We start from the raw sequence: 27,747 nt of genomic DNA, 5'->3' as shown, positions 1-27,747 counted from the left end.
AAAATCTAAAAACCTCTTTTCGCTTTGTCATTATGAGGTATTGTGTGTAGATTGATGAGGAAAACAATAAATGGTCTCCCATTTTAGAATAAGGCTGTAACGTAACAAAATGTGGAAAAAGGTAAGGGGTCTGAATACTTTCTGAATGCACTGTATATACACTACATTACCAAAAGTATGTGGACACCTGCTCATTGAACATTTCATTCCAAAACCATTGTCATTAATATGGAGTTGGTCCCCCTTTGCTGCTATAACAGCCTCCACTCTTCTGGGAAGGCTTTCCACTAGATGTTGGAACATTACTGCAGTGACTTCAGCTACAAGAGCATTAGTGATGTTGGGCGATTTGGCCTGGCATTCCAATTCATCCCAAAGGTGATTCATGGGGTTGAGGTCAGGACTCCATGTAGCCCAGTCAAGTTCAACACCGATCTCAACAAACCATTTTTGTATGGTTGCTTTGTGCACGAGGGCATTGTCATGCTGAAACAGGAAAGAGCCTTCCCCAAACTGTTGCCACAAAGTTGGAAGCACAGAATTGTCTAGAATGTCATTGTATGCTGTAGCGTTTTCCCTTCACTGGAACTAAGGCCCTGAGCCCGAACCATGAAAAACAGCCTCAGACCATAATTCCTCCTCCACCAAACCTTACAGTTGGCACAATGCATTCGGCCAAACCCGGATTAGTGTCCGTCCACTGGTGGCGAGCTTTACACCACTCCAGCCGACGCTTGTCTTGTGTTTGGCTGCTCGGCCTTGGAATACCATTTCATGAAGTTCCAGACGAACAGTTATTGTGCTGACATTGCTTCCAGAGGCAGTTTGGAACTCGGTAGCGAGTGTTGCAACGGAGGACAGACGATCTTTACGAGCTACACGCTTCAGCACGCGGCGGTCCAGTTCTGTGAGCTTGTGTCGCCTACCACTTTGTGGCTGAGCCGTTGTTGCTCCATGACGTTTCCACTTCACAATAACAGCACTTACAGTTGACCTGGGCAGAAATTTGACGGACTGACTTGTTGGAAAGGTGGCATGCTATAGCGGTGCCACGTTGAAAGTCACTGAGCTCTTCCGTAAGGCCATTTTACTACCAATGTTTGTCTATGGAGATTTCATGGATGTGTGCTCAATTTTATACACCTGTCAACAATGGGTGTGGCTGAAATAGCCACTAATTTGATGGGGTGTCCACATACTTTTTTTATATATAGTGTACAAAGGGGACTTGATCCTAGATCAGCACTACTACTCAGAGACCCTTTGTGAATATGGACACCCACCTTGCCTTGTTTGGCGATGGTCTGGATGAGGAAGTCAGTGCGGACATTGTCTACGTTGGGGACCAGGATGGATCCGTACTCTGGGGTGAGGTCTGATGGGTAGATGTACTCCTCTACCCGTGTGTTCCAGTGGACCCACTGACCTGCACACACAGGAGGACATACAAGAATAAGTAATTGAAAAACAAATAATACGAGCATCATGAACACCATCCACGATGTCCTCAGATGGAATTTTCACCATCCATGATGTCCTCAGATGGAATTTTCACCATCCATGATGTCCTCAGATGGAATTTTCACCATCCATGATGTCCTCAGATGGAATTTTCACCATCCATGATGTCCTCAGATGGAATTTTCACCATCCATGATGTCCTCAGATGGAATTTTCACCATCCATGATGTCCTCAGATGGAATTTTCACCATCCATGATGTCCTCAGATGGAATTTTCACCATCCATGATGTCCTCAGATGGAATTTTCACCATCCATGATGTCCTCAGATGGAATTTTCACCATCCATGATGTCCTCAGATGGAATTTTCACCATCCATGATGTCCTCAGATGGAATTTTCACCATCCATGATGTCCTCAGATGGAATTTTCACAATCCATGATGTCTTCCGATGGAATTTTCACCATCCATGATGTCCTCAGATGGAATTTTCACCATCCATGATGTCCTCAGATGGAATTTTCACAATCCATGATGTCCTCAGATGGAATTTTCACAATCCATGATGTCTTCAGATGGAATTTTCACCATCCATGATGTCCTCAGATGGAATTTTCACCATCCATGATGTCCTCAGATGGAATTTTCACCATCCATGATGTCCTCAGATGGAATTTTCACAATCCATGATGTCCTCAGATGGAATTTTCACCATCCATGATGTCCTCAGATGGAATTTTCACAATCCATGATGTCCTCAGATGGAATTTTCACCATCCATGATGTCTTCAGATGGAATTTTCACCATCCATGATGTCTTCAGATGGAATTCTCACCATCCATGATGTCTTCAGATGGAATTTTCACCATCCATGATGTCTTCAGATGGAATTCTCACCATCCATGATGTCTTCAGATGGAATTCTCACCATCCATGATGTCCTCAGATGGAATTTTCACCATCCATGATGTCCTCAGATGCAATTTTCACCATCCATGATGTCCTCAGATGCAATTTTCACCATCCATGATGTCCTCAGATGGAAATACTTTAGTTCAGTTGTAAAGAATGACTATTATTCTGTTCAAAAAGGACAACATTTTTCTGATGATAATACCCATCCGAGGGTGAACATATCATGAAAGACTGGTAGCAAGCAGGACTAAGGTAACACCAACATCAGCTGTGCAGGTGAATTTAACGCATATTGATGGTTTAATGAGAGATCTGATGGTGATATTTATAATTGAGCAAGAGCACTGTGAAAGACCAATATGATCTTATGATCTACACTGAACAAAAACAACATGCAACAATTTCAAAGATTTTCCTGAGTTGCAGTTCATATAAGGAAATCAGTAACTTGAAATAGATTAATTAACTAATCTATGGATTTCACATGACTGGGAATACAGATATACATATGTTGGTGACAGATATCTTAAAAGAAAAGGGAGGGGTGTGGATCAGAAAACCAGTCCGTATCTGGTGTGAGCAGATGCGGTGCGACATATCTCATTCGCATAGAGTCGATCAGGCTGTCGATTGTGAAATGTTGTCCCACTCATTTTCAATGGCTGTGCAAAGTTGCTGGATATTGGCAGGAACTGGAACACGCTGTTGTACACATTGATCCAGAGCATCCCAAACATGCTCAATGGATGACATTGTGAGTATGCAGGCCATGGAAGAACTGGGACATTTTCACTTACAGATCCTTGCGACATGGGGCCGTGCTTTATCATGCTGAAACATGAGGTGATGGCAGCGGATGAATGGCATGACAATGGGCCTCAGGTATCGTCACAGTATCTCTGTGGATTCAAATTGTCATTGATAAAATGCAATTGTGTTCATTGTCCGTAGCTTATGCCTGTCCATACTATAAGCCCACCGCCACAATGGGGCACTCTGTTCACAACGTTGACATCAGCAAACCGCTCGCCCACACAACGTCATACACGCTGTCTGTCATCTGCCCGGTACAGTTGAAACCGGGATTCATCAGTGAAGAGCACACTTCTCCAGCGTACCAGTGGCCACCGATGGTGAGCATTTGAAGTCGGTTACGACGCCGAACTTCAGTCATGTCAAGACCCTGGTGAGGACGGCGAGCACGCAGATGAGCTTCCCTGAGACAATTACTGACAGTTTGTGCAGAAATTCTTCATCAGCTGTCCGAGTGGCTGGTCTCAGACAATCCCGCAGGTGAAGAAGCCGGATGAGGAGGTCCTGGGCTGACGTGGTTACACGTGGTATGCGGTTGCGAGGCCGGTTGGACGTACTGCCAAATTCTCGAAAACGACATTATGGTACAGTATGGTATGAACATTAAATTCTCAGGCAACAGCTCTGAAATTCCAGCAATCATCATGCCAATTCCACGCTCCCTCAACACTTGAGACATCATTGGCATTGTGTTATGTGATAAAACTGTACATTTTAGAGTGGCCTTTTATTGTCCACAGCACAAGGTGCACCTGTGTAAGGATTGTGCTGTTAAATCATCTTCTTGGTATGCCACACCTGACAGGTGGATGGATTATCTTGGCAAAGGAGAAATGCTCCCGAACAGACATGTAAACTTAAGCTTTTTGTGCATATGGAACATTTTTGGGATCTTTTATTTCAGCTCATGAAACACTTTACATGTTGTGTTAATTTTTTTGTTCACTGTGTCTTCCATAACAGTAAAAAGAGGACTGAGTGTGTGTTGTGAGTTTTTGGAGTCTGTCTACTGAACATGAACCCCTCACCGCCTGTAGTGACGTGGTAGTCGAACATGGTGTCCTCGCTGTCTGATGGTATGTCTGGGAGGTCCAGATGGATGTTGTCGTTGCCACGGAGCCAGCTCTCCATCTTCCTCCTGTCTTCCAGCTCCAGTAAAGCTCCGATGCTCCACATGAGAGCAAACACATAGAGACGCTCCACATGCTGCCTGGACATCTCCCCACACTGCTCCTGGAACAAAACAACAGTCACTATCAACACAACATACTGTACCAAAGCCTCTCTGCATCATTAGATCTACTATATTTCCTACTTGGTACTCAAATTAATCAGTCACCTACAGTAAAGGGAAATGGAAATCCACCCTCACATAGATGCAGAGTCCAGAGAGTTACAGTCCAACAGTAATTGAAAAGAGTGCTTAACGAAACACAATGACAGGATTAATTAAATCAGTTAGGCATTAGACCATTCCAATTTGTCTCTATGAGGAATGTGGGGAAATTCACTCCAACAGTATTCATAGAGCTCAGTGATGTATGGATATTATCCCCCTTCTGCAGGGTTTTTAATATGGTTGGAATATGGAGGTTTCGGGTGTCTACCTTGGCGGGGATGAGGCCCTGCAGCATGTTGATGCTCTGCATGATGACGAAGGCCTCCAGCATGTCGATCTTGTGCTCCAGACAGCGAACAGTGAACCGGTAGAGCTCTGGGAAGGAAGAGGAGAACAGCTCTCTCAGCACCTCTCCCTCCTGACGGGAACGCTTCTTCAGCCAGCCCTGCATGGGGACAAACACACATGTATACATGTAGACAAAGATACACACATACACAAATATACACACACACAGACAAAGATATACACTAATATACACACACAGACAAAGATACACACATACACAAACACACAGACAAACATATACACACACAGACAAAGATACACACATACACAAACACACAAATATACACACACAGACAAAGATACACCCACAGACAAAGATACACACATACACAAATATACACACACAGACAAAGATATCCCTCAACATAACCAAGACTAAGGAGATGATTGTGGACTACAGGAAAAGGTGGACCGAGCACGCCCCCATTCTCATCGACGGGGCTGAAGTGGAGCAGGTTGAGAGCTTCAAGTTCCTTGGTGTCCACATCACCAACAAACTAGAATGGTCCAAACACAACAAGATGGTTGTGAAGAGGGCACGACAAAGCCTATTCCCCCTCAGGAAACTAAAAAGATTTGGCATTGGTCCTGAGATCCTCAAAAGGTTCTATAGCTGCAACATCGAGAGCATTCTGACTGGTTGCATGACTGCCTGGTATGGCAATTGCTCGGCCTCCGACCGCAAGGCACTACAGAGGGTAGTGCGTATGGCCCAGGACATCACTGGAGCTAAGCTGCCTGCCATCCAGGAACTCTACACCAAGCGGTGTCAGAGGAAGGCCCTAAAAATGGTCTTTCTCTACTACCGCATGGCAAGCGGTACCGGAGTGCCAAGTTTAGGACAAAAAGGCTTCAACAGTTTTTACCCCCCAAGCCATAAGACTCCTGAACAGGTAATCAAATGGTTACCCGGACTATCTGCATCGTGTGCCCCCCCCCCCAACCCCTATTTTACGCTGCTGCTCCTCTCTGTTCATCATATAGGCATAGTCACTTTAACTATACATTCATGTACATACTACCAAATTGGCCCGGCCAACCAGTGCTCCCGCACATTGGCTAACCGGGCTATCTGCATTGTGTCCCGCCACCCACCACCCACCACCCGCCAAACCCCTCTTTTACGCTACTGCTACTCTCTGTTCATCATATATGCATAGTCACTTTAACCATATCTACATGTACATACTACCTCAATCAGCCTGACTAACAGGTGTCTGTACATAGCCTCGCTACTGTTATAGCCTCGCTACTGTTATTTTTCAGTCTTTTTACTGTTGTTTTTATTTCTTTACTTACCTATTGTTCACCTAATACATATTTTGCACTATTGGTTAGAGCCTGTAAGTAAGCATTTCACTGTAAAGTCTACACCTGTTGTATTCGGTGCACGTGACAAATAAACTTTGATTTGATACACACATACACAGACAAAGATACACACATATACACACACCGACAAGGATACACATATACACACAGACAAAGATACACACATACACAAATATACACACACAGACAAAGATGCACACATACACAAATATACTCACACAGACAAAGATACACACACACACAAATATACACACACAGACAAAGATACACACACAGACAAATATACACACACAGACAAAGATACACACATACACAAATATACACACACAGACAAAGATACACACATACACAAATATACACACAGACAAAGATACACACATATACACACACATACAAGGATACACATATACACAAATATATACACACAGACAAAGATACACACATACACACACACAGACAAAGATACACACATACACAAATATACACACACAGACACATAGACAAAGATGCACACACACAAGCATGCACGGATGTACGCACACACACACATTTTTATCCACTGATAAAGAGTGAGCGAAGGTTCCTGTGCCCACCTCCAGAATGGGGCTCCAGTCGAGCACAGAAGAGCTCATGAACACCATTCCGTTACGAGACACGGTGGCAGGCGAGGCGTTGTCGATGTTGTGGGGCTCAAACACAATCTTACAGTTGGGGGCCATGGGGATCCTGTCTCCATTGGCCAGGGTCAGAGTCCTGTTGTCATCCAGTACAGAGTTGAGGTTCTCTATCCAGATAGCATCTACTGGTCCATCTAGTACTATCCAGATGTGCTCCCCTGCAGAGGAGAGAGACATTAGAACCAGTCTGCTTATTAAACTAATCCAAATCAACTATGGAGGTCAGAGCATATTAGAATATCACTTTTAGTAAAACTATAGGGAAATGATGAAAGATATGAGAATATTGAAAAACATGGAAATGGTCTGCCCCTTTGTTCTTCATGAATTTCATAGAGACTATACGGTATGCACTGTATGTGGGTTCATGCTCTAACATGTCTAATGCTTGAGTAAACTTGCATGTGTTGTCTCTACCTTCTTGCCCTTTGTGCTGTTGTCTACGCCGAATAATGTTTGTACCATGTTTTGTGCTGCTACCATGTTGTACTGCAGGGATGTTGTGTTGGTATCATGTTGTTGTCATGTTGTGTTGCTACCATGCTATGTTGTTGTCTTAGGTCTCTTTATGTAGTGGTGTCTTTCTTTTCATGATGTGTGTTTTCTCATATATATATATATATATATATATATATATATATATATATATATATATATATATATATATATATATTTACATCCCAGCCCGTCCCGCAGGAAGCCCTTTGCCTTTTGGTAGGCCGTCATTGTAAATAAGAATTTGTTCTTAACCGACTTGCCTAGTTAAATAAAAAAATACATGTGCAAAGCAAGGACCGTAAGTCCAGGGTATTTCTTTCAAGTTAATGTCACATGCACAAGCACAGTGAAATGCCTTTCTCGCAAACTCAAAACCCAACAATGCAATAATAATCAATAACAAGGCAGAACAAAAACACACAATATATAAAAATATGAAATAAGAGGTGTCCGTCTCACCTTTCTTGGCTCTCAGGGTCTTCCTCCACAGGGTAGAGAAGATGCCGTCAGTCCAGTCATTGGTAGCTACATCTAGGCGGCCAAACATCTGAGGGGCGGTGATCGCTTTGGGGTTCATACGCATCTCTCTGTGTGGCTGACCGCAGTCTGTGGGTACAAACACACACACACATTTACTTAACACAACTTTTAGTTAAGTATGACTGCCATGGGGAAGTAAATAAGGTCAAATAAGTCCAGGGTTTTGATGGGGATGTTTCTCACCTGTCATGGCTCTCATCAGGGTGTGAATGCAGGTGGTTTTTCCTGATCCGCTGGGCCCCAGGGCCATCATGCCATGGCGGACCCTCTGGGTCTCAAACAGCTGAATCACCTTCAGCTTCCATGGAGGGTGGCTGATCAGACCTGCCTCTGCCACCTACAGTATAGAGTACAATGGAAGACAGTGAGGGGAACTCTTCATGTTATAAGACCAGACTCCTCCACCTACAGTATGGAGAACAATGGAAGACAGTGAGAGGAACTCTTCATGTTATGAGACCATAGACTATGTACAGTTGGAGCGATCGGTTAGCTGCTCAGATAGCAGATGTTTAAAGTTGGTGAGGGAGATAAAAGTCTCCAACTTCAGCGATTTTTGCAATTTGTTCCAGTCACAGGCAGCAGAGAACTGGAAGGAAAGGCGGCCAAATGAGATGTTGGCATTAGGGATGATCAGTGAGATACACCTGCTGGAGCGTGTGCTACGGGTGGGTGTTGCCATCGTGACCAGTGAACTGAGATAAGGCGGAGCTTTACCTAGCATGGACTTGTAGATGACCTGGAGCCAGTGGGTCTGGCGACGAATATGTAGCGAGGACCAGCCAACTAGAGCATACAGGTCGCAGTGGTGGGTGGTATAAGGTGCTTTAGTAACAAAACGGATGGCACTGTGATAAACTGCATCCAGTTTGCTGAGTAGAGTATTGGAAGCTATTTTGTAGATGACATCGCCGAAGTCGAGGATTGGTAGGATAGTCAGTTTTACTAGGGTAAGTTTGGCGGCGTGAGTGAAGGAGGCTTTGTTGCGGAATAGAAAGCCGACTCCAGATTTGATTTTAGATTGGAGATGTTTGATATGAGTCTGGAAGTAGAGTTTACAGTCTAGCCAGACACCTAGGTACTTATAGATGTCCACATATTCTAGGTCGGAACCATCCAGGGTGGTGATGCTAGTCGGGAGTGCGGGTGCAGGCAGCGAACGGTTGAAAAGCATGCATTGGGTTTTACTAGTGTTTAAGAGCAGTTGGGGGCCACGGAAGGAGTTGTATGACATTGAAGCTCGTTTGGAGGTTAGATAGCACAGTGTCCAAGGAAGGGCCAGAAGTATACAGAATGGTGTCGTCTGCGTAGAGGTGAATCAGGGAATCGCCCGCAGCAAGAGCAACATCATTGATATATACAGAGAAAAGAGTCGGCCCGAGAATTGAACCCTGTGGCACCCCCATAGAGACTGCCAGACGACCGGACAACATGCCCTCCGATTTGACACACTGAACTCTGTCTGCAAAGTAGTTGGTGATCCAGGCAAGGCAGTCATTAGAAAAATCGAGGCTACTGAGTCTGCCGATAAGAATATGGTGATTGACAGAGTCGAAAGCCTTGGCCAGGTCGATGAAGACGGCTGCACAGTACAGTTTTTTATCAATGGCGGATATGATATCGTTTAGTACCTTGAGCGTGGCTGAGCTGCACCCGTGACCGGCTCGGAAACCAGATTGCACAGCGGAGAAGGTACGGTGGAATTCAAGATGGTCAGTGATCTGTTTGTTGACTAGGCTTTCGAAGACCTTAGATGGGCAGGGCAGGATGGATATAGGTCTGTAACAGTTTGGGTCCAGGCTGTCTCCCCCTTTGAAGAGGGGGATGACTGCGGCAGCTTTCCAATCCTTGGGGATCTCAGACAATATGAAAGAGAGGTTGAACAGGCTGGTAATAGGGGTGGGACAATGGCAGCGGATAGTTTCAGAGATAGAGGGTCCAGATTGTCAAGACCAGCTGATTTGTACGGGTCCAGATTTTGCAGCTCTTTCAGAACATCTGCTATCGGGATTTGGGTAAAGTAGAAGCTGGGGAGGCTTGGGCGAGTAGCTGCGGGGGGGGGCGGTGCTCGGCTGTTGGCCGAGGTTGGTGTAGCCAGGAGGAAGGCATGGCCTGCCATTGAGAAATGCTTGATTTGATTATCATGGATTTATCAGTGGTGACCGTGTTACCTAGCCTCAGTGCAGTGGGCAGCTGGAAGGAGGTGCCCTTGTTCTCCGTGGACTTTACAGTGTCCCAGAACGTTTTGGAGTTGGAGCTACAGGATGCAAACTTCTGCCTGAAGAAGCTGGCCTTAGCTTTCCTGACTGACTGCGTGTATTGGTTCCTGACTTCCCTGAACAGTTGCATATCGCGGGGACTATTCGATGCCATTGCAGTCCGCCACAGGATGTTTTTGTGCTGGTCGAGGGCAGTCAGGTCTGGAGTGAACCAAGGGCTATATCTGTTCTTAGTTCTGCATTTTTTGAACGGAGCATGCTTTTCTAAGATGGTGAAGAAGTTACTTTTAAAGAATGACCAGGCATCCTCAACTGACGGGATGAGGTCAATATCCTTCCAGGATACCCGGGCCAGGTCGATTAGAAAGGCCTGCTCGCAGAAGTGTTTTAGGGAGCGTTTGACAGTGATGAGGGGTGGCCGTTTGACTGCGGGCCCGTAGCGGATACAGGCAATGAGGCAGTGATCGCTGAGATCCTGATTGAAGACAGCGGAGGTGTATTTGGAGGGCCAGTTGGTCAGGATGACGTCTATGAGGGTGCCCTTGTTTACAGATTTAGGGTTGTACCTGGTGGGTTCCTTGATGATTTGTGTGAGATTGAGGGCATCTATAATAATATAATAATAATAATATATGCCATTTAGCAGACGTTTTTAACCAAAGCGACTTACAGTCATGTGTGCATACATTCTACGTATGGGTGGTCCCGGGAATCGAACTCTCTATCCTGGCGTTACAAGCGCCATGCTCTACCAACTGTGCTACAGAAGGACCAACTGTGCTACAGAAGGACATCTAGCTTAGATTGTAGGACTGCCAGGGTGTTAAGCATATCCCAGTTTAGGTCACCTGACAGAACAAACTCTGAAGCTAGATGGGGGCGATCAATTCACAAATAGTGTCCAGGGCACAGCTGGGAGCTGAGGGGGGTCCGTAGCAGGCGGCAACAGTGAGAGACTTATTTCTGGAGAGAGTCATTTTTAAAATTAGTAGTTCGAACTGTTTGTGTATGGACCTGGAAAGTATGATATTACTTTGCAGGCCATCTCTGCAGTAGACTGCAACTCCGCCCTCTTTGGCAGTTCTATCTTGACGGAAAATGTTATAGTTGGGTATGGAAATCTCAGAATTTTTGGTGGCCTTCCTAAGCCAGGATTCAGACACGGCAAGAACATCAGGGTTGGCAGAGTGTGCTAAAGCAGTGAGTAAAACAAACTTAGGGAGGAGGCTTCTGATGTTGACATGCATGAAACCAAGGCTTTTTCGATCACAGAAGTCAACAAATGAGGGTGCCTGGGGACATGCAGGGCCTTGGTTTACCTCCACATCACCCGCGGAACAAAGGAGGAGTAGTAAAGGCTAAAGGCTATCAAAATTGTTCGTCTAGAGCGTTGGGGACAAAGAATAAAAGGAGCAGATTTCTGGGCATGGTAGAATATATTTAGGGCATAATGCGCAGACAGGGGTATGGTGGGGTGCGGGTACAGCGGAGGTAAGCCCAGGCACTGGGTGATGATGAGAGAGGTTGTATCTCTGGACATGCTGGTTGTAATGGGTGAGGTCACCACATGTGTGGGAGGTGGTACAAAGGAGGTATCAGAGGTATGAAGAACTAGGGGCTCCATTGTAAACTAAAACAATGATAACTAACCTGAACAACAGTATACAAGGCAAATTGACATTTGAGAGAGACATACAGCAAGGCATAAAGTAATCGCAGGTGTTGAATGGGAGACCTAGCTAAAACAACAGGTGAGACAACAACAGCTAATCAGATAACACAACAGCAGCAACCTTAAACTAAAAATAAAATAAATAGAGTCGCACACTCCATATATAAACTCCCAGTCATTTATTGGGTCAATTATTTTGTATAGTTTATAGACTTCAGAGTAACAGGGAGAATTTTCAAACTTAATGTAAAGGGATTATGTTATATTTACATTTACATTTAAGTCATTTAGCAGACGCTCTTATCCAGAGCGACTTACAAATTGGTGCATACACCTTATGACATCCAGTGGAACAGCCACTTGCATTATATAAAATGTTCTCTCACCTGTTTGTCGATAGCTGTCTCCAGCTCTGAGAAGCATGCTTTATCCAGCTGGATCCCAGGGAAGAGGTCCTCTATCAGGCTGAGGAACAACGGCTCATCTTCATCTATCTGTCAACACATATAGTATTATGTCAGTGAAGTCAGTATTATGTCACACACATATATTATTATGTCAGTGAAGTCAGTATTATGTCACACACATATATTATTATGTCAGTGAAGTCAGTATTATGTCACACACATATAGTATTATGTCAGTGAAGTCAGTATTATGTCACACACATATAGTATTATGTCAGTGAAGTCAGTATTATGTCACACACATATAGTATTATGTCAGTGAAGTCAGTATTATGTCACACACATATAGTATTATGTCAGTGAAGTCAGTATTATGTCACACACATATAGTATTATGTCAGTGAAGTCAGTATTATGTCACACACATATAGTATTATGTCAGTGAAGTCCGTATTATGTTACACACATATAGTATTATGTCAGTGAAGTCAGTATTATGTCACACACATATAGTATTATGTCAGTGAAGTCAGTATTATGTCACACACATATAGTATTATGTCAGTGAAGTCCGTATTATGTTACACACATATAGTATTATGTCAGTGAAGTCCGTATTATGTCACACACATATAGTATTATGTCAGTGAAGTCAGTATTATGTCACACACATATAGTATTATGTCAGTGAAGTCAGTATTATGTCACACACATATAGTATTATGTCAGTGAAGTCCGTATTATGTTACACACATATAGTATTATGTCAGTGAAGTCCGTATTATGTCACACACATATAGTATTATGTCAGTGAAGTCCGTATTATGTCACACACATATCATATAGTATTATGTCAGTGACGTTAACCACGATGCCACTTCTGTTATGTTGCACCTCACTGAAGATGAAATCATTATTCATGTATTACAGAATAGTATATGAAAATAACAATAATGCTGCTTAAAAAAATGGCTTTTCTAAAATGGTAGTTGATTTTGAGGAGAACGGCAGTTGATTTCGAGGAGAATGTCCTGTATATTTGAGTGACTGTACTCACCAGCTTGGACAGGTTCATATCTCTGAGAACCCTCATGACGATGGTAGATTCTGTGTCATTGGGGTTTGCTCGTTTCACCGCCCCCAGTATTCGCAGAACTGACAAAATGTTTCGCAGTCCAAAGTCATAATGCACCTTAAAAACAGAGTGAACCCAACATGGACTGTATGGAAATCAAACTATGAACTACAGAAAGATCATAATCAACACATACATGGACAGTTAAGTTGTTTTTATACTGAACAAAAAATATGAACGCAACATGTAAAGTGTTGGATCTATGTTTCCTGAGCTGAAATAAAAGATCCCAGAAATTGTTCATAGACCAAAGAAAAAATGCATTTCTCTCACATTTGTGCACAAATGCGTTTACATCCCTGTCAGAGACCATTTCTCTGTGGCAAGATAATCCATCTACCTGACATGTGGTATGTCAATTCCCTCTAAAGGGATTTGAGACTTTGATGATACACCTTTAAATAACCTTTCACTTAACTTGATTGTTTACTCATATGGAACTACTAAAATGTATAGCGTTGCATGTTCAGCTCTCATTGAAATACCTACAGTAGTTACATTTCATTTCACAGCTGACCTGCTTGGAGAGTTGCTCCTCACACAGTTTGTAGAGAGTGAAGAACTTCCTGGCCAGCTCTATGTTGTGTATGAAGCCACAGCTGGCCAGCTTGACCCGGATGATGATCTGACGGTCTGGGACCATCATGGCCACCGAGCGGAAGTTGATCTTCAGGTTCTCTGGAAGCTCCTGACGACCTGCGTAGCCCGGGTTCTGATTGGGGAAAAAACATTTATTAATCAAATCTTTATTTAACCAGGTGAGTCTGTTAAGAATAAAAAGCAAAATAAAGTCTATGACTAACATCCTCTAAGTAATAATAAACCTTGTCTGATTCGGACTAGTTTCAGTTAATCTTCTTTGAGACAAGAATTTACTATTCCTTTCAGAAGTACTTTAAATGAAGCTCTACTTGGCAAAGCGTTTGTGAAGGGGTTTCTACAGGGAGTAGTTTATAGACTGCTAATAATAATAACCATAGTCAGAAAGATGCCGAATTCGGGATTCATTTCCACGTTGTCTCCGTTGGTGAAGATGAAGTTCTTGCGGCGCTCCTTCTTGCAGGTAAGCACGATGGCGATCTGCTGGGCCGCCACGGAGAGCACTGATAGGTCGATACGGTTGAACTCATCAAAACAGCCCCACGAGCCCGACTGGGCTAGGCCTGTCAATCAACACAACATTACACATCACTCTTCACATTGAACTCCTCATTCAAAACAACCCCAAGAGCCTGACCTGCAAATCAGACACACAACATTACCCTGTTCGTTAGGTTCAGGTTGAGATCATCATTCTCTTCACAGTAATATGAGTGACATCTTATATAGCCTATAATCGCCACGAATCATATACGTTTTGTTTGTACTGGATATCCAACTCCTATGGTCATTGCCATGCAAACGGCACAGGAGTTGGCAAGAGAGCAGAAATGTATTTGGGACCAGGCAATATGAGTAGAAGCTCCTACCTTTAAAGATCCTCCCCAGTCCTCTGAAGTCCATCTGGTCGGAGCAGTTGAAGACCACCACGTACTTCCCCAGGCAGCGGCCCATGTCTTTAGTGGTCTCAGTCTTCCCCGTCCCTGCAGGGCCGGCCGGGGCTCCTCCCATACTCATCCCCAGAGCCTGGGCCAGTGTGATGTAGCACCTGGGACAAACACACACCAAGGAAAAGGTACATCCAGGATAATCACCCAAAGATATTCAATGTGATACACCATACACTTGTGGGTACTAAAAAGTTAGGCTGGGCCATGGTACTGGCAGTTAGTCCCTACCTGTCAGTAAGAGATGTGAAGATTAGTTAGTCCCTACCTGTCAGTAAGAGATGTGAAGATTAGTTAGTCCCTACCTGTCAGTAAGAGATGTGAAGATTAGTTAGTCCCTACCTGTCAGTAAGAGATGTGAAGATTAGTTAGTCCCTGTCAGTAAGAGATGTGAAGATTAGTTAGTCCCTACCTGTCAGTAAGAGATGTGAAGATTAGTTAGTCCCTACCTGTCAGTAAGAGATGTGAAGATTAGTTAGTCCCTGTTAGTCAGAGGGGTGATGACTAGTTAGTCCCTACCTGTCAGTGGGAGGGGTAATGACTAGTTAGTCCCTACCTGTCAGTGGGAGGGGTGATGCCTAGTTAGTCCCACCTGTCAGTGGGAGGGGTAATGACTAGTTAGTCCCTACCTGTCAGTGAGAAGGGTGATGACTAGTTAGTCCCTACCTGTCAGTCAGAGGGGTGATGACTAGTTAGTCCCTACCTGTCAGTCAGATGGGTGATGACTAGTTAGCCCCTACCTGTCAGTCAGAGGGGTGATGACTAGTTAGCCCCTACCTGTCAGTGGGAGGGGTAATGACTAGTTCGTCCCTACCTGTCAGTCAGAGGGGTGATAACTAGTTAGTCCCTTACCTGTCAGTCAGATGGGTGATGACTAGTTAGCCCCTACCTGTCAGTGGGAGGGGTAATGACTAGTTAGTCCCTACCCGTCAGTCAGAGGGGTGATGCCTAGTTAGTCCCACCTGTCAGTGGGAGGGGTAATGACTAGTTAGTCCCTACCTGTCAGTGGGAGGGGTAATGACTAGTTAGTCCCTACCCGTCAGTCAGAGTGGTGATGACTAGTTAGTCCCTACCCATCAGTCAGAGTGGTGATGACTAGTTAGTCCCTACCTGTCAGTCAGAGGGGTGATGACTAGTTAGTCCCTACCTGTCAGTCAGAGTGGTGATGACTAGTTAGTCCCTACCTGTCAGTCAGAGGGGTGATGACTAGTTAGTCCCTACCTGTCAGTGAGAGGGGTGATGACCAGTCTGTCAGTGCAGCCCAGGAACTCATTCTGATAGATGAAGCCTACGTCAGTCATGTTGATGATCATCTTGTCAGAGTCCTCATTGAAGTAGAAACGACACTGCTTCAGCCACTCAAAGTCTGTAGGGCTTTTGATATGCAGGCGACACTGAGGGGAGAGCAGGGGGAAAGAGAAACCATTCTGGAAACAAAGCATTGCTAAAGTCTATGAAATCCCTAAAACCCCAATTGTCAAATGTGATTTGAATACCAGGGAAAACTCAAATTGATATTCTCAGACTCTACCATGCCCTAATCAGAAAATATTTGGTGGAACAGTTTGCCAAAAGGAACCTTTGGGGTTGAAGTACTATTTTAGCCCCTGATTCAGTTTGTGATTCCAGGCCACTCACCAGGTCATCAAAGATGTCCTTCTGGTGAACATGGATGGTTATGAGTGTCTCATACTTGTTCCGCTCCATTGAGGCCAGGTCTTTAGTGGTCATGTCTATCAGGGTGTTGAGAAGCTCCAGGAAGAACTGGTTGGTCTTGGGCATGATCTTACGGTCGTAGCGGGCGTTGGTCAGGGCCTCCTCTGAGTCTCTGGTCCAGATCATCTGGACTCCCAGCAGACCAACCTGGTTGATGGAGTCAGGAAGAGAGGACATCAATGAGAGAATGTAAAGTCATCTTTCCTGGCTTCCTATCAATCAGGGCTGTAATCAGGACAATGTATAACATCAGGAATGTATGGAATGTGGCTAGTGTGTAGATCAGTTTCAGTTATACAATAATGGAGGATAATGTCAGAAGAACAGGAATCCCTGATCAGGTATTGAGTAATGGAACATAGATGTGGGAAAGTCTTACTACAAGGCCATTGCTCCAAGGTCAAAGTTAAGGTCATCTATCACATTATAAAAGAGAATGAATGATGACTCCAAGACCAGGACTGTGTCACAAATGGCAGCCTATATAGTGCACTACTTTTGAACAGGGTTAAAAGTAGTGGACTATGTAATAGGGTGGCATTTAGGATGTATCCCATGTCTCCCCACCTGAGCAGGGAAAGTGTCCAGGAACTCAATGAGCTGGAAGCCTGAGTCCTGGATAGCCAGGACTGCCTGTCTGATGACCAGGTGAAGAGACCTCTGGGATTCCTTCAGCAGGGCGTTGAGCCAGACCTCCACGTTCCCCTCAGCAGTCACCGGCCAATCCAGCTCTACCGTCTCCCCCTCCCTGGACGAGATGGCCAGGATCCGGTCGTACATCTGTGGAGACAGAAGAGCAGATACTATTGATGTTGCTGAATCCGGGTTAGTTACTATTGCAGAAGGACAGATACTACTAATAGTCAAATAAGTCAATTGATCAGGAGGCCTGACGGGGATAGTTGTTGAAAGAAATTACAGTGAGGGAAAAAAGTATTTGATCCTCTGCTGATTTTGTAGACCTACACAAGGCTGGAATGGGCTACAAGACCATTGCCAAGCAGCTTGGTGAGAAGGTGACAACAGTTGGTGTGATTATTCGCAAATGGAAGAAACACAAAAGAACTGTCAATCTCCCTCGGCCTGGGGCTCCATGCAAGATCTCACCTCGTGGAGTTGCAATGATAGTGAGAACGGTGAGGAATCAGCCCAGAACTACATGGGAGGATCTTGTCAATGATCAATTGGTAACACACTACGCCGTGAAGGATTGAAATCCTGCAGCGCCCGCAAGGTCCCCCTGCTCAAGAAAACACATATACATGCCCGTCTGAAGTTTGCTAATGAACATCTGAATGATTCAGAGGACAACTGGGTGAAATTGTTGTGGTCAGATGAGACCAAAATGGAACTCTTTGGCATCAACTCAACTCGCCGTGTTTGGAGGAGGAATGCTGCCTATCACCCCAAGAACACCATCCCCACCGTCAAACATGGAGGTGGAAACATTATGCTTTGGGGGTGTTTTTCTGCTAAGGGGACAGGACAACTTCACCACATCAAAGGGACGATGGACGGGGTCATGTACCGTCAAATCTTGGGTGAGAACCTCCTTCCCTCAGCCAGGGCATTGAAAATGGGTCGTGGATGGGCATTCCAGCATGACAATGACCCAAAACACACGGCCAAGGCAACAATGGAGTGGCTCAAGAAGAAGCACATTAAGGTCCTGGAGTGGCCTAGTCAGTCTCCATACCTTAATCCCATAGATCTTCTGTGGAGGGAGCTGAAGGTTCGAGTTGCCTACGTCAGCCTCGAAACCTTAATGACTTGGAGAAGATCTGCAAAGAGGAGTGGGACAAAATCCCTCCTGGGATGTGTGCAAACCTGGTGGCCAACTACAAGAAACGTTTGACCTCTGATTGCCAACAAGGGTTTTGCCACCAAGTACTAAGTCATGTTTTGCAGAGGGGTCAAATACTTATTTCCCTCATTAAAATGCAAATCAATTTATAACATTTTTGACATGCGTTTTTCTGGATATTTTTGTTGTTATTCTGTCTCTCACTGTTCAAATAAACTTACCATTAAAATTATACACTGATCATTTCTTTGTCAGTGGGCAAATGTATAAAATCAGCAGGGGATCAAATACTTTTTTCCCTCACTGTATATGTCTGTCTGTGCGTTACTGTACATTGTCATGGAAGCGGACACATTTAATGTTGTCAAAGACGTTGAGCAGGTGGGCCTGGATGGTGTGGGAGTCCGAGGCTTGGCCCAGTATCTCCAGCAGGGCCGGGTCAGACACAAAGAAGAACCGAGGGAACAGCAGACGCTTCTTCTCCAAGTACCTGTCAGTCACACAACCAAGGGTTGAAAACTGGATAGCCAGAAGCTACAATCTATCTGCAAGATTAAAACTACCTAAAAAAAAAAGGTTGGAAAATATTACTAGTTTAGTACACATCATCAAGTTACCAATGTACAACGTAGGAATACTTGGAAGGTGTCATACTGGTACATGAATACTTTCAATTCAACTATTTAAAACAAATTCAAAGTATAAGTATAGGCCTACCCAGTGAGAGACTTCTGACAGACCTCCAGACAGACTTACCCAGAGACTTCTGACAGACCTCCAGACAGACTTACCCAGAGACTTCTGACAGACCTCCAGAAAGACTTATCCAGAGACTTCTGACAGACCTCCAGACAGACTTACCCAGAGACTTCTGACAGACCTCCAAAGACTTATCCAGAGACTTCTGACAGACCTCCAGACAGACTTACCCAGAGACTTCTGACAGACCTCCAGACAGACTTACCCAGAGACTTCTGACAGACCTCCAGACAGACTTACCCAGAGACTTCTGACAGACCTCCAGACAGACTTACCCAGAGACTTCTGACAGACCTCCAGAGAGACTTACCCAAAGACCTCTGGCAGACCTCCAGACAGACTTACCCAGAGACTTCTGACAGACCTCCAGACAGACTTACCGAGAGACTTCTGACAGACCTCCAGGCAGACTTACCCAGAAACAGACCTCAGACAGACAGACTTACAGACCAGAGACTTAAGACAGACCTCCAGACAGACTTATCCAGAGACTTCTGACAGACCTCCAGACAGACTTACCCAGAGTCTTATGACAGACCTCCAGACAGACTTACCCAGAGACTTCTGACAGACCTCCAGACAGACTTACCCATAGACTTCTGACAGACCTCCAGACAGACTTACCCATAGACTTCTGACAGACCTCCAGACAGACTTACCCAGAGACTTCTGACAGACCTCCAGGCAGACTTACCCAGAAACTTCTGGCAGACCTCCAGACAGACTTACCCAGAGACTTCTGACAGACCTCCAGACAGACTTACCCAGAGTCTTATGACAGACCTCCAGACAGACTTACCCAGAGACTTCTGACAGACCTCCAGACAGACTTATCTAGAGACTTAAGACAGACCTCCAGACAGACTTATCCAGAGACTTCTGACAGACCTCCAGACAGACTTACCCAGAGTCTTATGACAGACCTCCAGACAGACTTACCCAGAGACTTCTGACAGACCTCCAGACAGACTTATCCATAGACTTCTGAAAGACCTCCAGACAGACTTATCCAGAGACTTCTGACAGACCTCCAGACAGACTTACCTAGTGAGAAACATTCAGATAGACTTACCCAGTGAGAGACTTCTGACAGATCTCCAGTTGTTCCAGCAGGTGAGGCAACAGCTGTCCCATGGTCTCGTCCCCCACACATGACTGCACCACGTTTGGCATCTCATGGACCCGCGTCATGATCTTCACCCAGGACTTGTCGATGTTGGAGAAACGTTTTGCCTCCTGTCATTCAGATGATTCAGACTAGATTGTCATTACTAAGTTTGCAAAAAGTTCCTGGGTTTTCCCCCAAAACAAGTGATTTCTGAAAAACCAGGGCACTGTAAAAGTTCAAGAAATTGTGGAACCACATCGCTAATAGCATAAGGTTAAAGACGTGTTTTCAGATGAAAAGTCAATGTATTAGTTCTTACCTTGGGGAGCTGTTTGGCTATGTCCCCTCCCACGAATACAGCCTCGAGGTAGATCCACATGTTCTGGACAGTCATCCAGTTCTCTATGATGTCAGTGGTATTGGAAAGGTTCTGAACCCATTTCTGGATCTGGGGCTTGAATGGCGTGTTGTACCTGTGGAACACCAAGTCATCATCTAAGTCAAGCATTGACTACTACAGTACACAAACAACACTAAAAGTCTGTACAATGCAGCTGAAACCTTACAGGGATTTATACAAAGCACCCCCAGTCTAAACACAACTGTCTAAACACAAACACCACAACTGCTGAACTCTAGATGACAAGTCAACTGGATGCTGAAATACAGTGAAGGCTGCTGAGGGGGCTCATAATAATGGCCGGAACGGAGAAAATGGAATGGCATCAAACACCTGTGAACCATGTGTTTGATACTATTCCACAGATTCCACTCCAGTCATTACCATGAGCCCATACTCCCCAATTAAGGTCCCACCAACCTGCTGTACTGAAATATGATAAAAAATAGAGAAGAAATCATATATCACTCCGAACCCGCAGGTCATTTGTTGCCTCAAAATCAAGACTGAATTAGGCTACATTTCACTATTGTTAACAAGCATGAAGTAGAAATTAGTCTAGATTTCCAGGCTAAGTCATTTGTGCCTCCAGTAGGTCTCTAGTCTAACCTGTTGCTCATGAGTGATCCCAGCACCATGAGGCTGTCCTCCATGTTAGTAATGATCTCAGCGGTGCTGTCGCCCCTCAGCAGCAGCTCCCCTCGCGTCTTGAAGTTGGCAAAGGTGAACGTCTTGTTGTCCCACTCAGCAATCACCTGCTTCAGCTTCTGCTCAATGTTCCTCTCCTTCACCGCACTGATGCAAATATCCTGCCCAGCGGGAGTTCAAACAACATTCATCTTTATTTTACCTTTGTTTAATTAATCAACTTGTCCCATTGGGGTCAAACAACCTTTTTTTCTGGCCTCAATTTACACTACAGAATAGTTATGGTGAGTGGAGTACCGGTAGTTATACGGCTATAGAGAATCAATTACCTGGTTCCTTCCCGGGTTTCAGCACCAACAACAGCAACAACAAAAATCCATAATCACCTCAATTTCGTCTTTGCATTTGAGGAGCGGAGCTTCCATGATGTTGCGCAGCTTGAAAGTGTCCGTCTCCACCTCGAAGCTGTGTCCTGTCACCTCGGCGATTCTCTTCCAGTGACGCGTCATCATGGCCTTGTTGGTCATCAGTTCTAGTAGGGGGCAACACTCGTTGAAATCATCTATACTTTTCTTCAGGTCAAGGAATGCCTTCCACTCTTTGAGGGCACGGGGCAGCTTGCGACAACTGGAAATGGGAGGGTGAAAAAACACAAACATCTAACTTCCTTTTGGAAATGTAAATCCTCAATGAGATTATTCATCAGTGAGTTCTGTGTAAATGTCTCTCATGGTCTGGGTTGTAGTTTGGTTTCCTTACCGCGTCTGGAAGTCAAGAAGTTCGTCATTGATCCTGTCTATGTGGATGTCGGCCCAGAGGATGTCATAGTAGCCGTTGACGGTTTCGATAACACTGTTGTAGAGTCCATAGAGCTTCTGGAGGAGGGTGAGCTGTCTCCTGATCTCAAGCAGCTGAGGGTGTTGGGTCACAGGCAGGCCAAACAGCTCCTCTCCACCAGTGTAGGTGATGTACTTACGGAACAGGTTGTCAAAGCGATTCTGACCAAACAAAATGAAAAGTACAGTAAAGTGCATGAATGGTCACATATATCATTTCCAAAACCATACAACACACAATAATACAATCATGCATGTTGTTGCCTATGTTCGATATGGTAGAAATTAGTAATACATCAAATAAATAAGACATAGAACATGTGAATGAAAACCTCTGTGAATGTATCAACTTAATGAAGTGCTGCAGAGAGGTATATACTGTAGATTCCTCTCTTGAAGATACACACTGTACTCACCTGAAACATGATGAGACTGTCACTAGCGTCTTGGGGAGCCAGTCCAACAACCATGGGACCGTCCTGGGAATGAAACACAGCCTGCGTCAGCAATTAGCTAGCAGTCTTAATTAGAGCGTGCCAAGTTAACTGTAATAGAAATAGAAATGTCTAAGACCTAGACAGCCTTGGTGTTAGGTGTAGCTGTGAGTAAGACCTAGACAGCCTTGGTGTTAGGTGTAGCTGTGAGTAGGACCTAGACAGCCTTGGTGTTAGGTATAGCTGTGAGTAGGACCTAGACAGCCTTGGTGTTAGGTATAGCTGTGAGTAGGACCTAGACAGCCTTGGTGTTAGGTATAGCTGTGAGTAAGACCTAGACAGCCTTGGTGTTAGGTATAGCTGTGAGTATGACCTAGACAGCCTTGGTGTTAGGTATAGCTGTGAGTAAGACCTAGACAGCCTTGGTGTTAGGTATAGCTGTGAGTAAGACCTAGACAGCCTTGGTGTTAGGTATAGCTGTGAGTAAGACCTAGACAGCCTTGGTGTTAGGTGTAGCTGTGAGACGTGTCTGAACCTTGTCATAGTCCTGATAGAAGTGTCCACAGTCCTCCACAAACGTCTGCACGTTGTCTATGAGCTCTCCTCTGAAGTTGGGCTGCAGGGACACCAGCTCATTCTGGACCTCTGTGCTACGGGCTAGCAGCTTCTCCCAGGTGTAGCGCAGCGTGTCCACCTTCTCTGCCTCCTCCTTTGCCACGACCAGGCCGTACTTATGGAGCATGGCATAGGACTCCTAGGAAAGGGAAAGGAGAAGGCACAGCACTGAACAGACACATGGTACAACACAGATCTCCAGTGTCTTCTCACAACCAAACGCAGACTTCAAGGACTTAATCAAACTATGGGCAAATCCTAACTTCCACCTAAGTTGAATTATCACCCATTGATACCAATGCCCATAGACTAAGTAGAAATTTGACTTAGGTGGGAATTAAGATTTGCCTCCTACTGAATGAAAGTGGACAATTCATACAGTATCTCTCTGCAGTGGTGTAAAGTACTTAAGTAACATACTTTAAAGTACTACTTAAGTAGTTTTTCTGGGTATCTGTACTTTAATATTAATATTTTTGACTACTTTTACTTTTGCTTCACTACATTCCTAAAGAAAATATAGTACTTTTTACTCCATACATTTTCCCTGACAACTAAAAGTACTCAATACATTTTGAATGCTTAGCAGGACAGGAAAATGGTGAAATTCAAGCATTTCTCATGAAAACACATGGTCATCCCTACTCCCTCTGGCTTGGCAGACTCACTAGACACAAAAGCACATTTTGTAAATAATGTCTGAATGTTGGAGTGTGCCCCTGGCTATCCATACATTTTAAATACAAGAAAATGGTGCTGTCTGCTTTGCTTAATATAAGGAATGTTTATTATTTATACATTTACTTTTGATAGTTAATTATATTTAAAACCAAATACTTTTAGACTTTTACCCAGGTACTATTTTACTGGCTCACATTCAATTTTACTTGAGTTACTTTCTATTAAGGTAGCTATAATTTTACTCAAATATGACAATTGGGTACTCTTTCCACCACTGTCTCTCTGAAAGAAGTGTGCATTTGTGTTCCCTACCTCTATGGGTCCCACATGGAAGTCAATGGAGATCTGCTGCTCTCTGATCTCCTTCAGCGATGCCATGGCGATGCGGATGTCATCCAAGTCTTTGATTGGTCGGTTCAGTTTCTTTGCCGCCTCATCCACTAATGTGAAGATGTTCTCCATATCTGTCCGGTACTTCCTGTTACAGTGCAGGCCATAGTCCACCATCCAGCTCTTAGTCTCCGCAGTCAGGGCCATCTTCAGGTCAGCTGTTCAACAACAAATCAGATATTAGTCTGATAAGTCAGATATTCATGCAGTGTTGAAAAAATGAAACAACAGTATTGCGAAATTCTACTTAGAACATGTGCAGTTATATTTCGCAGACTTGTCTTGTGAGGTTAATGCAGGGGATTAGCAGTCAATTGCTTTGAAATAGCCCAAAATGTCACATAACGGGGAGAAAGTTGTAGAGAGATACAGGTCAGTCTACAGTTACCTGTATTTTTATTTTTTATTCAGCCCTCTACTTCCCACGGCTATGTACCCGTATAGAGGGCCAGAGCTCCCACAGTGATGTACTCTACCTGTATAGAGGACCAGAGCTCCCACAGTGATGTACTCTACCTGTATAGAGGACCAGAGCTCCCACAGTGATGTACTCCACCTGTATAGAGGGCCAGAGCTCCTACAGTGATGTACTCTACCTGTATAGAGGACCAGAGCTCCCACAGTGATGTACTCTACCTGTATAGAGGACCAGAGCTCCCACAGTGATGTACTCTACCTGGATAGAGGGCCATAGCTCCTACAGTGATGTACTCTACCTGTATAGAGGGCCAGAGCTCCCACAGTGACGTACTCAGGCTCAGCATTGATCTCTAGCTCCAGGTCTTTGTAGTAGAGGATCTGAGACTCAAACTCAGACAGCAGAGGGCTGCCCTGGCTGAACTTCTGGATGGTGTCCTCTCGCTCCTTCCTCCAGATGTGGTGGTAACGACTGAAGCGGTCCAGAGCATTCACCACATCCTGGTTAACAACACAACAGCCAGCTCTTAAATGCACTTTCAAGAAAGTTTGAATTTAACTGATTTGATTTATGTCTCCTTTTCACATCAACATCTTAGGGGATAGGTGTCAGTATCAAACACAAAATAGTTAGAATTTGACACACTAAGGTCAGAACGTTAGGAACACAGGAGAAACAGACGTTTTATTGTTGTTTTGTGTGTAGACCTGTATGTACCTTCTTGGTAGAGTTGATGGAGGTGCTGAGCACAGACACCAGCTTGATGATCTCCTTGTTCTCAGACACACTCTTGTAGTAGTTCCTGGCCTGGAAAGGTATAGCCTGGATCACAGAGGCGGAGATGTCTGAGGTACTGCCATTAGGCAGGCTCCTGTAGGTGGTCTCTCCGTCCTCTGACTCACTGTCACTCTTGTCCTGTCTCAGAGCAGCCATGCCTCTCTCACTCATCTTCCTCTGTGTTGGCATGAACAGAATAATTCATGTTTGGTCTTTGTTTTAAGAAAAACTAAAACCTTAATCTCATGATTTGATTTGAAAGTGTTTTATATATAATTCCACACTATGATGTTGGAATAATATGAAAATGATAATTGTACGAGCTGTTTGAAAAGACTGCCTGACATTTCAGCCTGTTTTGGTGGGATGGAGTTTTGTCCTGACGATAACAGCTAGTTTCAGTTTTCCCCTCCCCACACAGACCACACTCAGACAGTCCTAACAAATTATTGCTTGAGAAATAGCTCTTTGCTATGAAGCAATTTTTTCCCTTCTAATTGAAAACAATCACAGTAAGGTACTTAATTGTTACCCGGAAATGATTTGATATTGAAGCTTTAAGCCACGACAAGCCCACCTTGGAGATCCTCTCCTTGCTCCACTGGCCGACTCCTTTGCTAACACTGACCACACTCTCCACAGCCCGGTTCAAAGCCTGCTGGACCTCATCCAGGGCTGGGACCATGGCGATGTTGGGGATGGACAGGGTCACACTGGTCCTGAAGATAGGCTGCTGACCACTGCCCTTCAGACGGCTTGGGGAATCACTCTCTGCTGTGGGTGGTGGGCCGATATTGAAGTAGTGAGAAATGGAATGGGAAACCCTCATGACGGCGGCACCTCAAAGGGTGGCACTTTGTGACAACTGCTAATGTAAAAGGGGCTTTATAAATACATTAGATTGATGGAACTTACTCAGGAAGTGCAGTAGTGAGGAGGCCTGGAGGCGTTTGCGGAGGGTCTCCAGGGTGTTGCGTGTGAGCCTCAGCAGGGCGTCCACGTTACGGTGGTTGAAGTGGGACAGAAGCTCTTCAGCCTCCTCCTCCATCACCTCCAGCAGGTCTTTCTTCTTCTTCCTCTTCACCAGGGGAGACGGGGGGCCTGTGGTGCTCGCTGCCGTGGTGTTACGAGACAGCAGGTTGATGCGACCCTCTGACTTACCCTCCTCCCCTGGGAAGAGGCATGAACAGACGTGAATTCACCTGCATGTACACAGGCACGCACGCGTTCTCATTTTCAGTCTGTAACAGTCAGTCTTTGTGCACCTGAACAATCGTTTTGCTATTGTACCCTTTCCCTTGTATTCTGCTGACCCTGTTATCACTCTCCGTTTGCGTTTTGCGGCATCATGATTATCACAGTTAAAACTGTAGGTTACAGTACCTTCACTCTCCACTAGGTCCATATTAGTCCTGCTCTCCTCTAGCAGTTCCTCCTCCCCCTCCTTGTTCAGCTCAAACTCCAGCAGCATGTTGATAAGCTCGTTGGTTGCCTCCTCCACCAGGGAACTCTTGGCATGGAGACTCTGAGCTCCCTTTATACACAGCTCCTACCATGATATAACAGAATAAAGTACATTAGCCTATATCAGGGGTAGGCAACCCTGTTCCTGGAGTGCTGCAGGTACTGCAGGATTTTGTTCCAACTAGGCACCCCAACCAGGTCAGTTAAATCAAATACCTGTACCTGCAACACTCCCGGACCAGGGTTGCTTTCCCCTGGTCCTATATGCATAAAGATTGTGTTTATACTGAACTAGTACTGAACTAAATATACTGTTTTGTCTGGTCAATGTTGTTATCACTGACGATGGGTGATTGTGTTACCATTACAGGCTGTTGATGATGCAATTATTATGCCTAACAAGCATGTATGTGTATAACACATGAGTAATGCAGAGGGAATCTTTGTTTACCCTGGTGGTCTGAATGAACTCTTCACAGCTGAAAGGTTCCTCCAGGGGCAGAACCCACAGTGTGGCTCCACTCATCTCCTGCAGCACAGCGTCTATCCTGAACTCCACCAGGTCATTCACTCTGTCCATTAGCAGCTCCAGGTCCGCTGGACACACAGGTTACAGGTCAGAGGTCATGCACAGCACCACGTTGTCACCGGGAGTCACAAGGAAACAGCAGTTACAATCAGCTTTGCCCACTGGGACAGCAGATATAACTTTTTCCAATGGGATATTTGACATGAGTTGATCAGGCACAATTAGCTGCGATCAAATGACGTCAAAGTTTCGGTGTACTTAC

At 44.8% G+C, this 27,747-nt stretch overlaps 1 protein-coding gene across 1 annotated transcript in view; it reads right to left on the bottom strand.

Moving 5' to 3' along the window:
* Positions 1-27,682, bottom strand: part of LOC118364067 (dynein axonemal heavy chain 5-like) — a 52,754-nt gene extending 25,072 nt beyond the window's left edge. The window contains exons 1-29 of the mRNA XM_052489710.1: positions 27,408-27,682; positions 26,876-27,041; positions 26,408-26,662; positions 26,070-26,266; positions 25,433-25,669; positions 25,014-25,215; positions 24,220-24,455; positions 23,147-23,365; positions 22,594-22,656; positions 22,101-22,339; positions 21,728-21,968; positions 21,303-21,502; positions 20,613-20,766; positions 20,258-20,421; positions 18,760-18,916; positions 17,190-17,402; positions 16,545-16,769; positions 16,128-16,300; positions 14,829-15,007; positions 14,335-14,522; positions 13,877-14,071; positions 13,282-13,416; positions 12,204-12,311; positions 8,110-8,263; positions 7,846-7,992; positions 6,805-7,046; positions 4,800-4,976; positions 4,221-4,425; positions 1,284-1,426 (exon numbers count right to left, since the gene is read on the bottom strand). Coding sequence (XP_052345670.1) covers positions 1,284-1,426; positions 4,221-4,425; positions 4,800-4,976; positions 6,805-7,046; positions 7,846-7,992; positions 8,110-8,263; positions 12,204-12,311; positions 13,282-13,416; positions 13,877-14,071; positions 14,335-14,522; positions 14,829-15,007; positions 16,128-16,300; positions 16,545-16,769; positions 17,190-17,402; positions 18,760-18,916; positions 20,258-20,421; positions 20,613-20,766; positions 21,303-21,502; positions 21,728-21,968; positions 22,101-22,339; positions 22,594-22,656; positions 23,147-23,365; positions 24,220-24,455; positions 25,014-25,215; positions 25,433-25,669; positions 26,070-26,266; positions 26,408-26,662; positions 26,876-27,041; positions 27,408-27,536 — 5,343 coding nt within the window. The 5' untranslated portion in view covers positions 27,537-27,682. The remainder of the gene's footprint in view (positions 1-1,283; positions 1,427-4,220; positions 4,426-4,799; positions 4,977-6,804; positions 7,047-7,845; positions 7,993-8,109; positions 8,264-12,203; positions 12,312-13,281; positions 13,417-13,876; positions 14,072-14,334; positions 14,523-14,828; positions 15,008-16,127; positions 16,301-16,544; positions 16,770-17,189; positions 17,403-18,759; positions 18,917-20,257; positions 20,422-20,612; positions 20,767-21,302; positions 21,503-21,727; positions 21,969-22,100; positions 22,340-22,593; positions 22,657-23,146; positions 23,366-24,219; positions 24,456-25,013; positions 25,216-25,432; positions 25,670-26,069; positions 26,267-26,407; positions 26,663-26,875; positions 27,042-27,407) is intronic.
* Positions 27,683-27,747: the final 65 nt, after the last annotated feature.

This window comes from Oncorhynchus keta, chromosome 31 (genome assembly GCF_023373465.1).
Source record: "Oncorhynchus keta strain PuntledgeMale-10-30-2019 chromosome 31, Oket_V2, whole genome shotgun sequence".
Taxonomy (NCBI): domain Eukaryota; kingdom Metazoa; phylum Chordata; class Actinopteri; order Salmoniformes; family Salmonidae; genus Oncorhynchus; species Oncorhynchus keta.
Note: the sequence above shows the minus strand (reverse complement) of the source record. Positions and strands in the feature narration are given on the sequence as shown.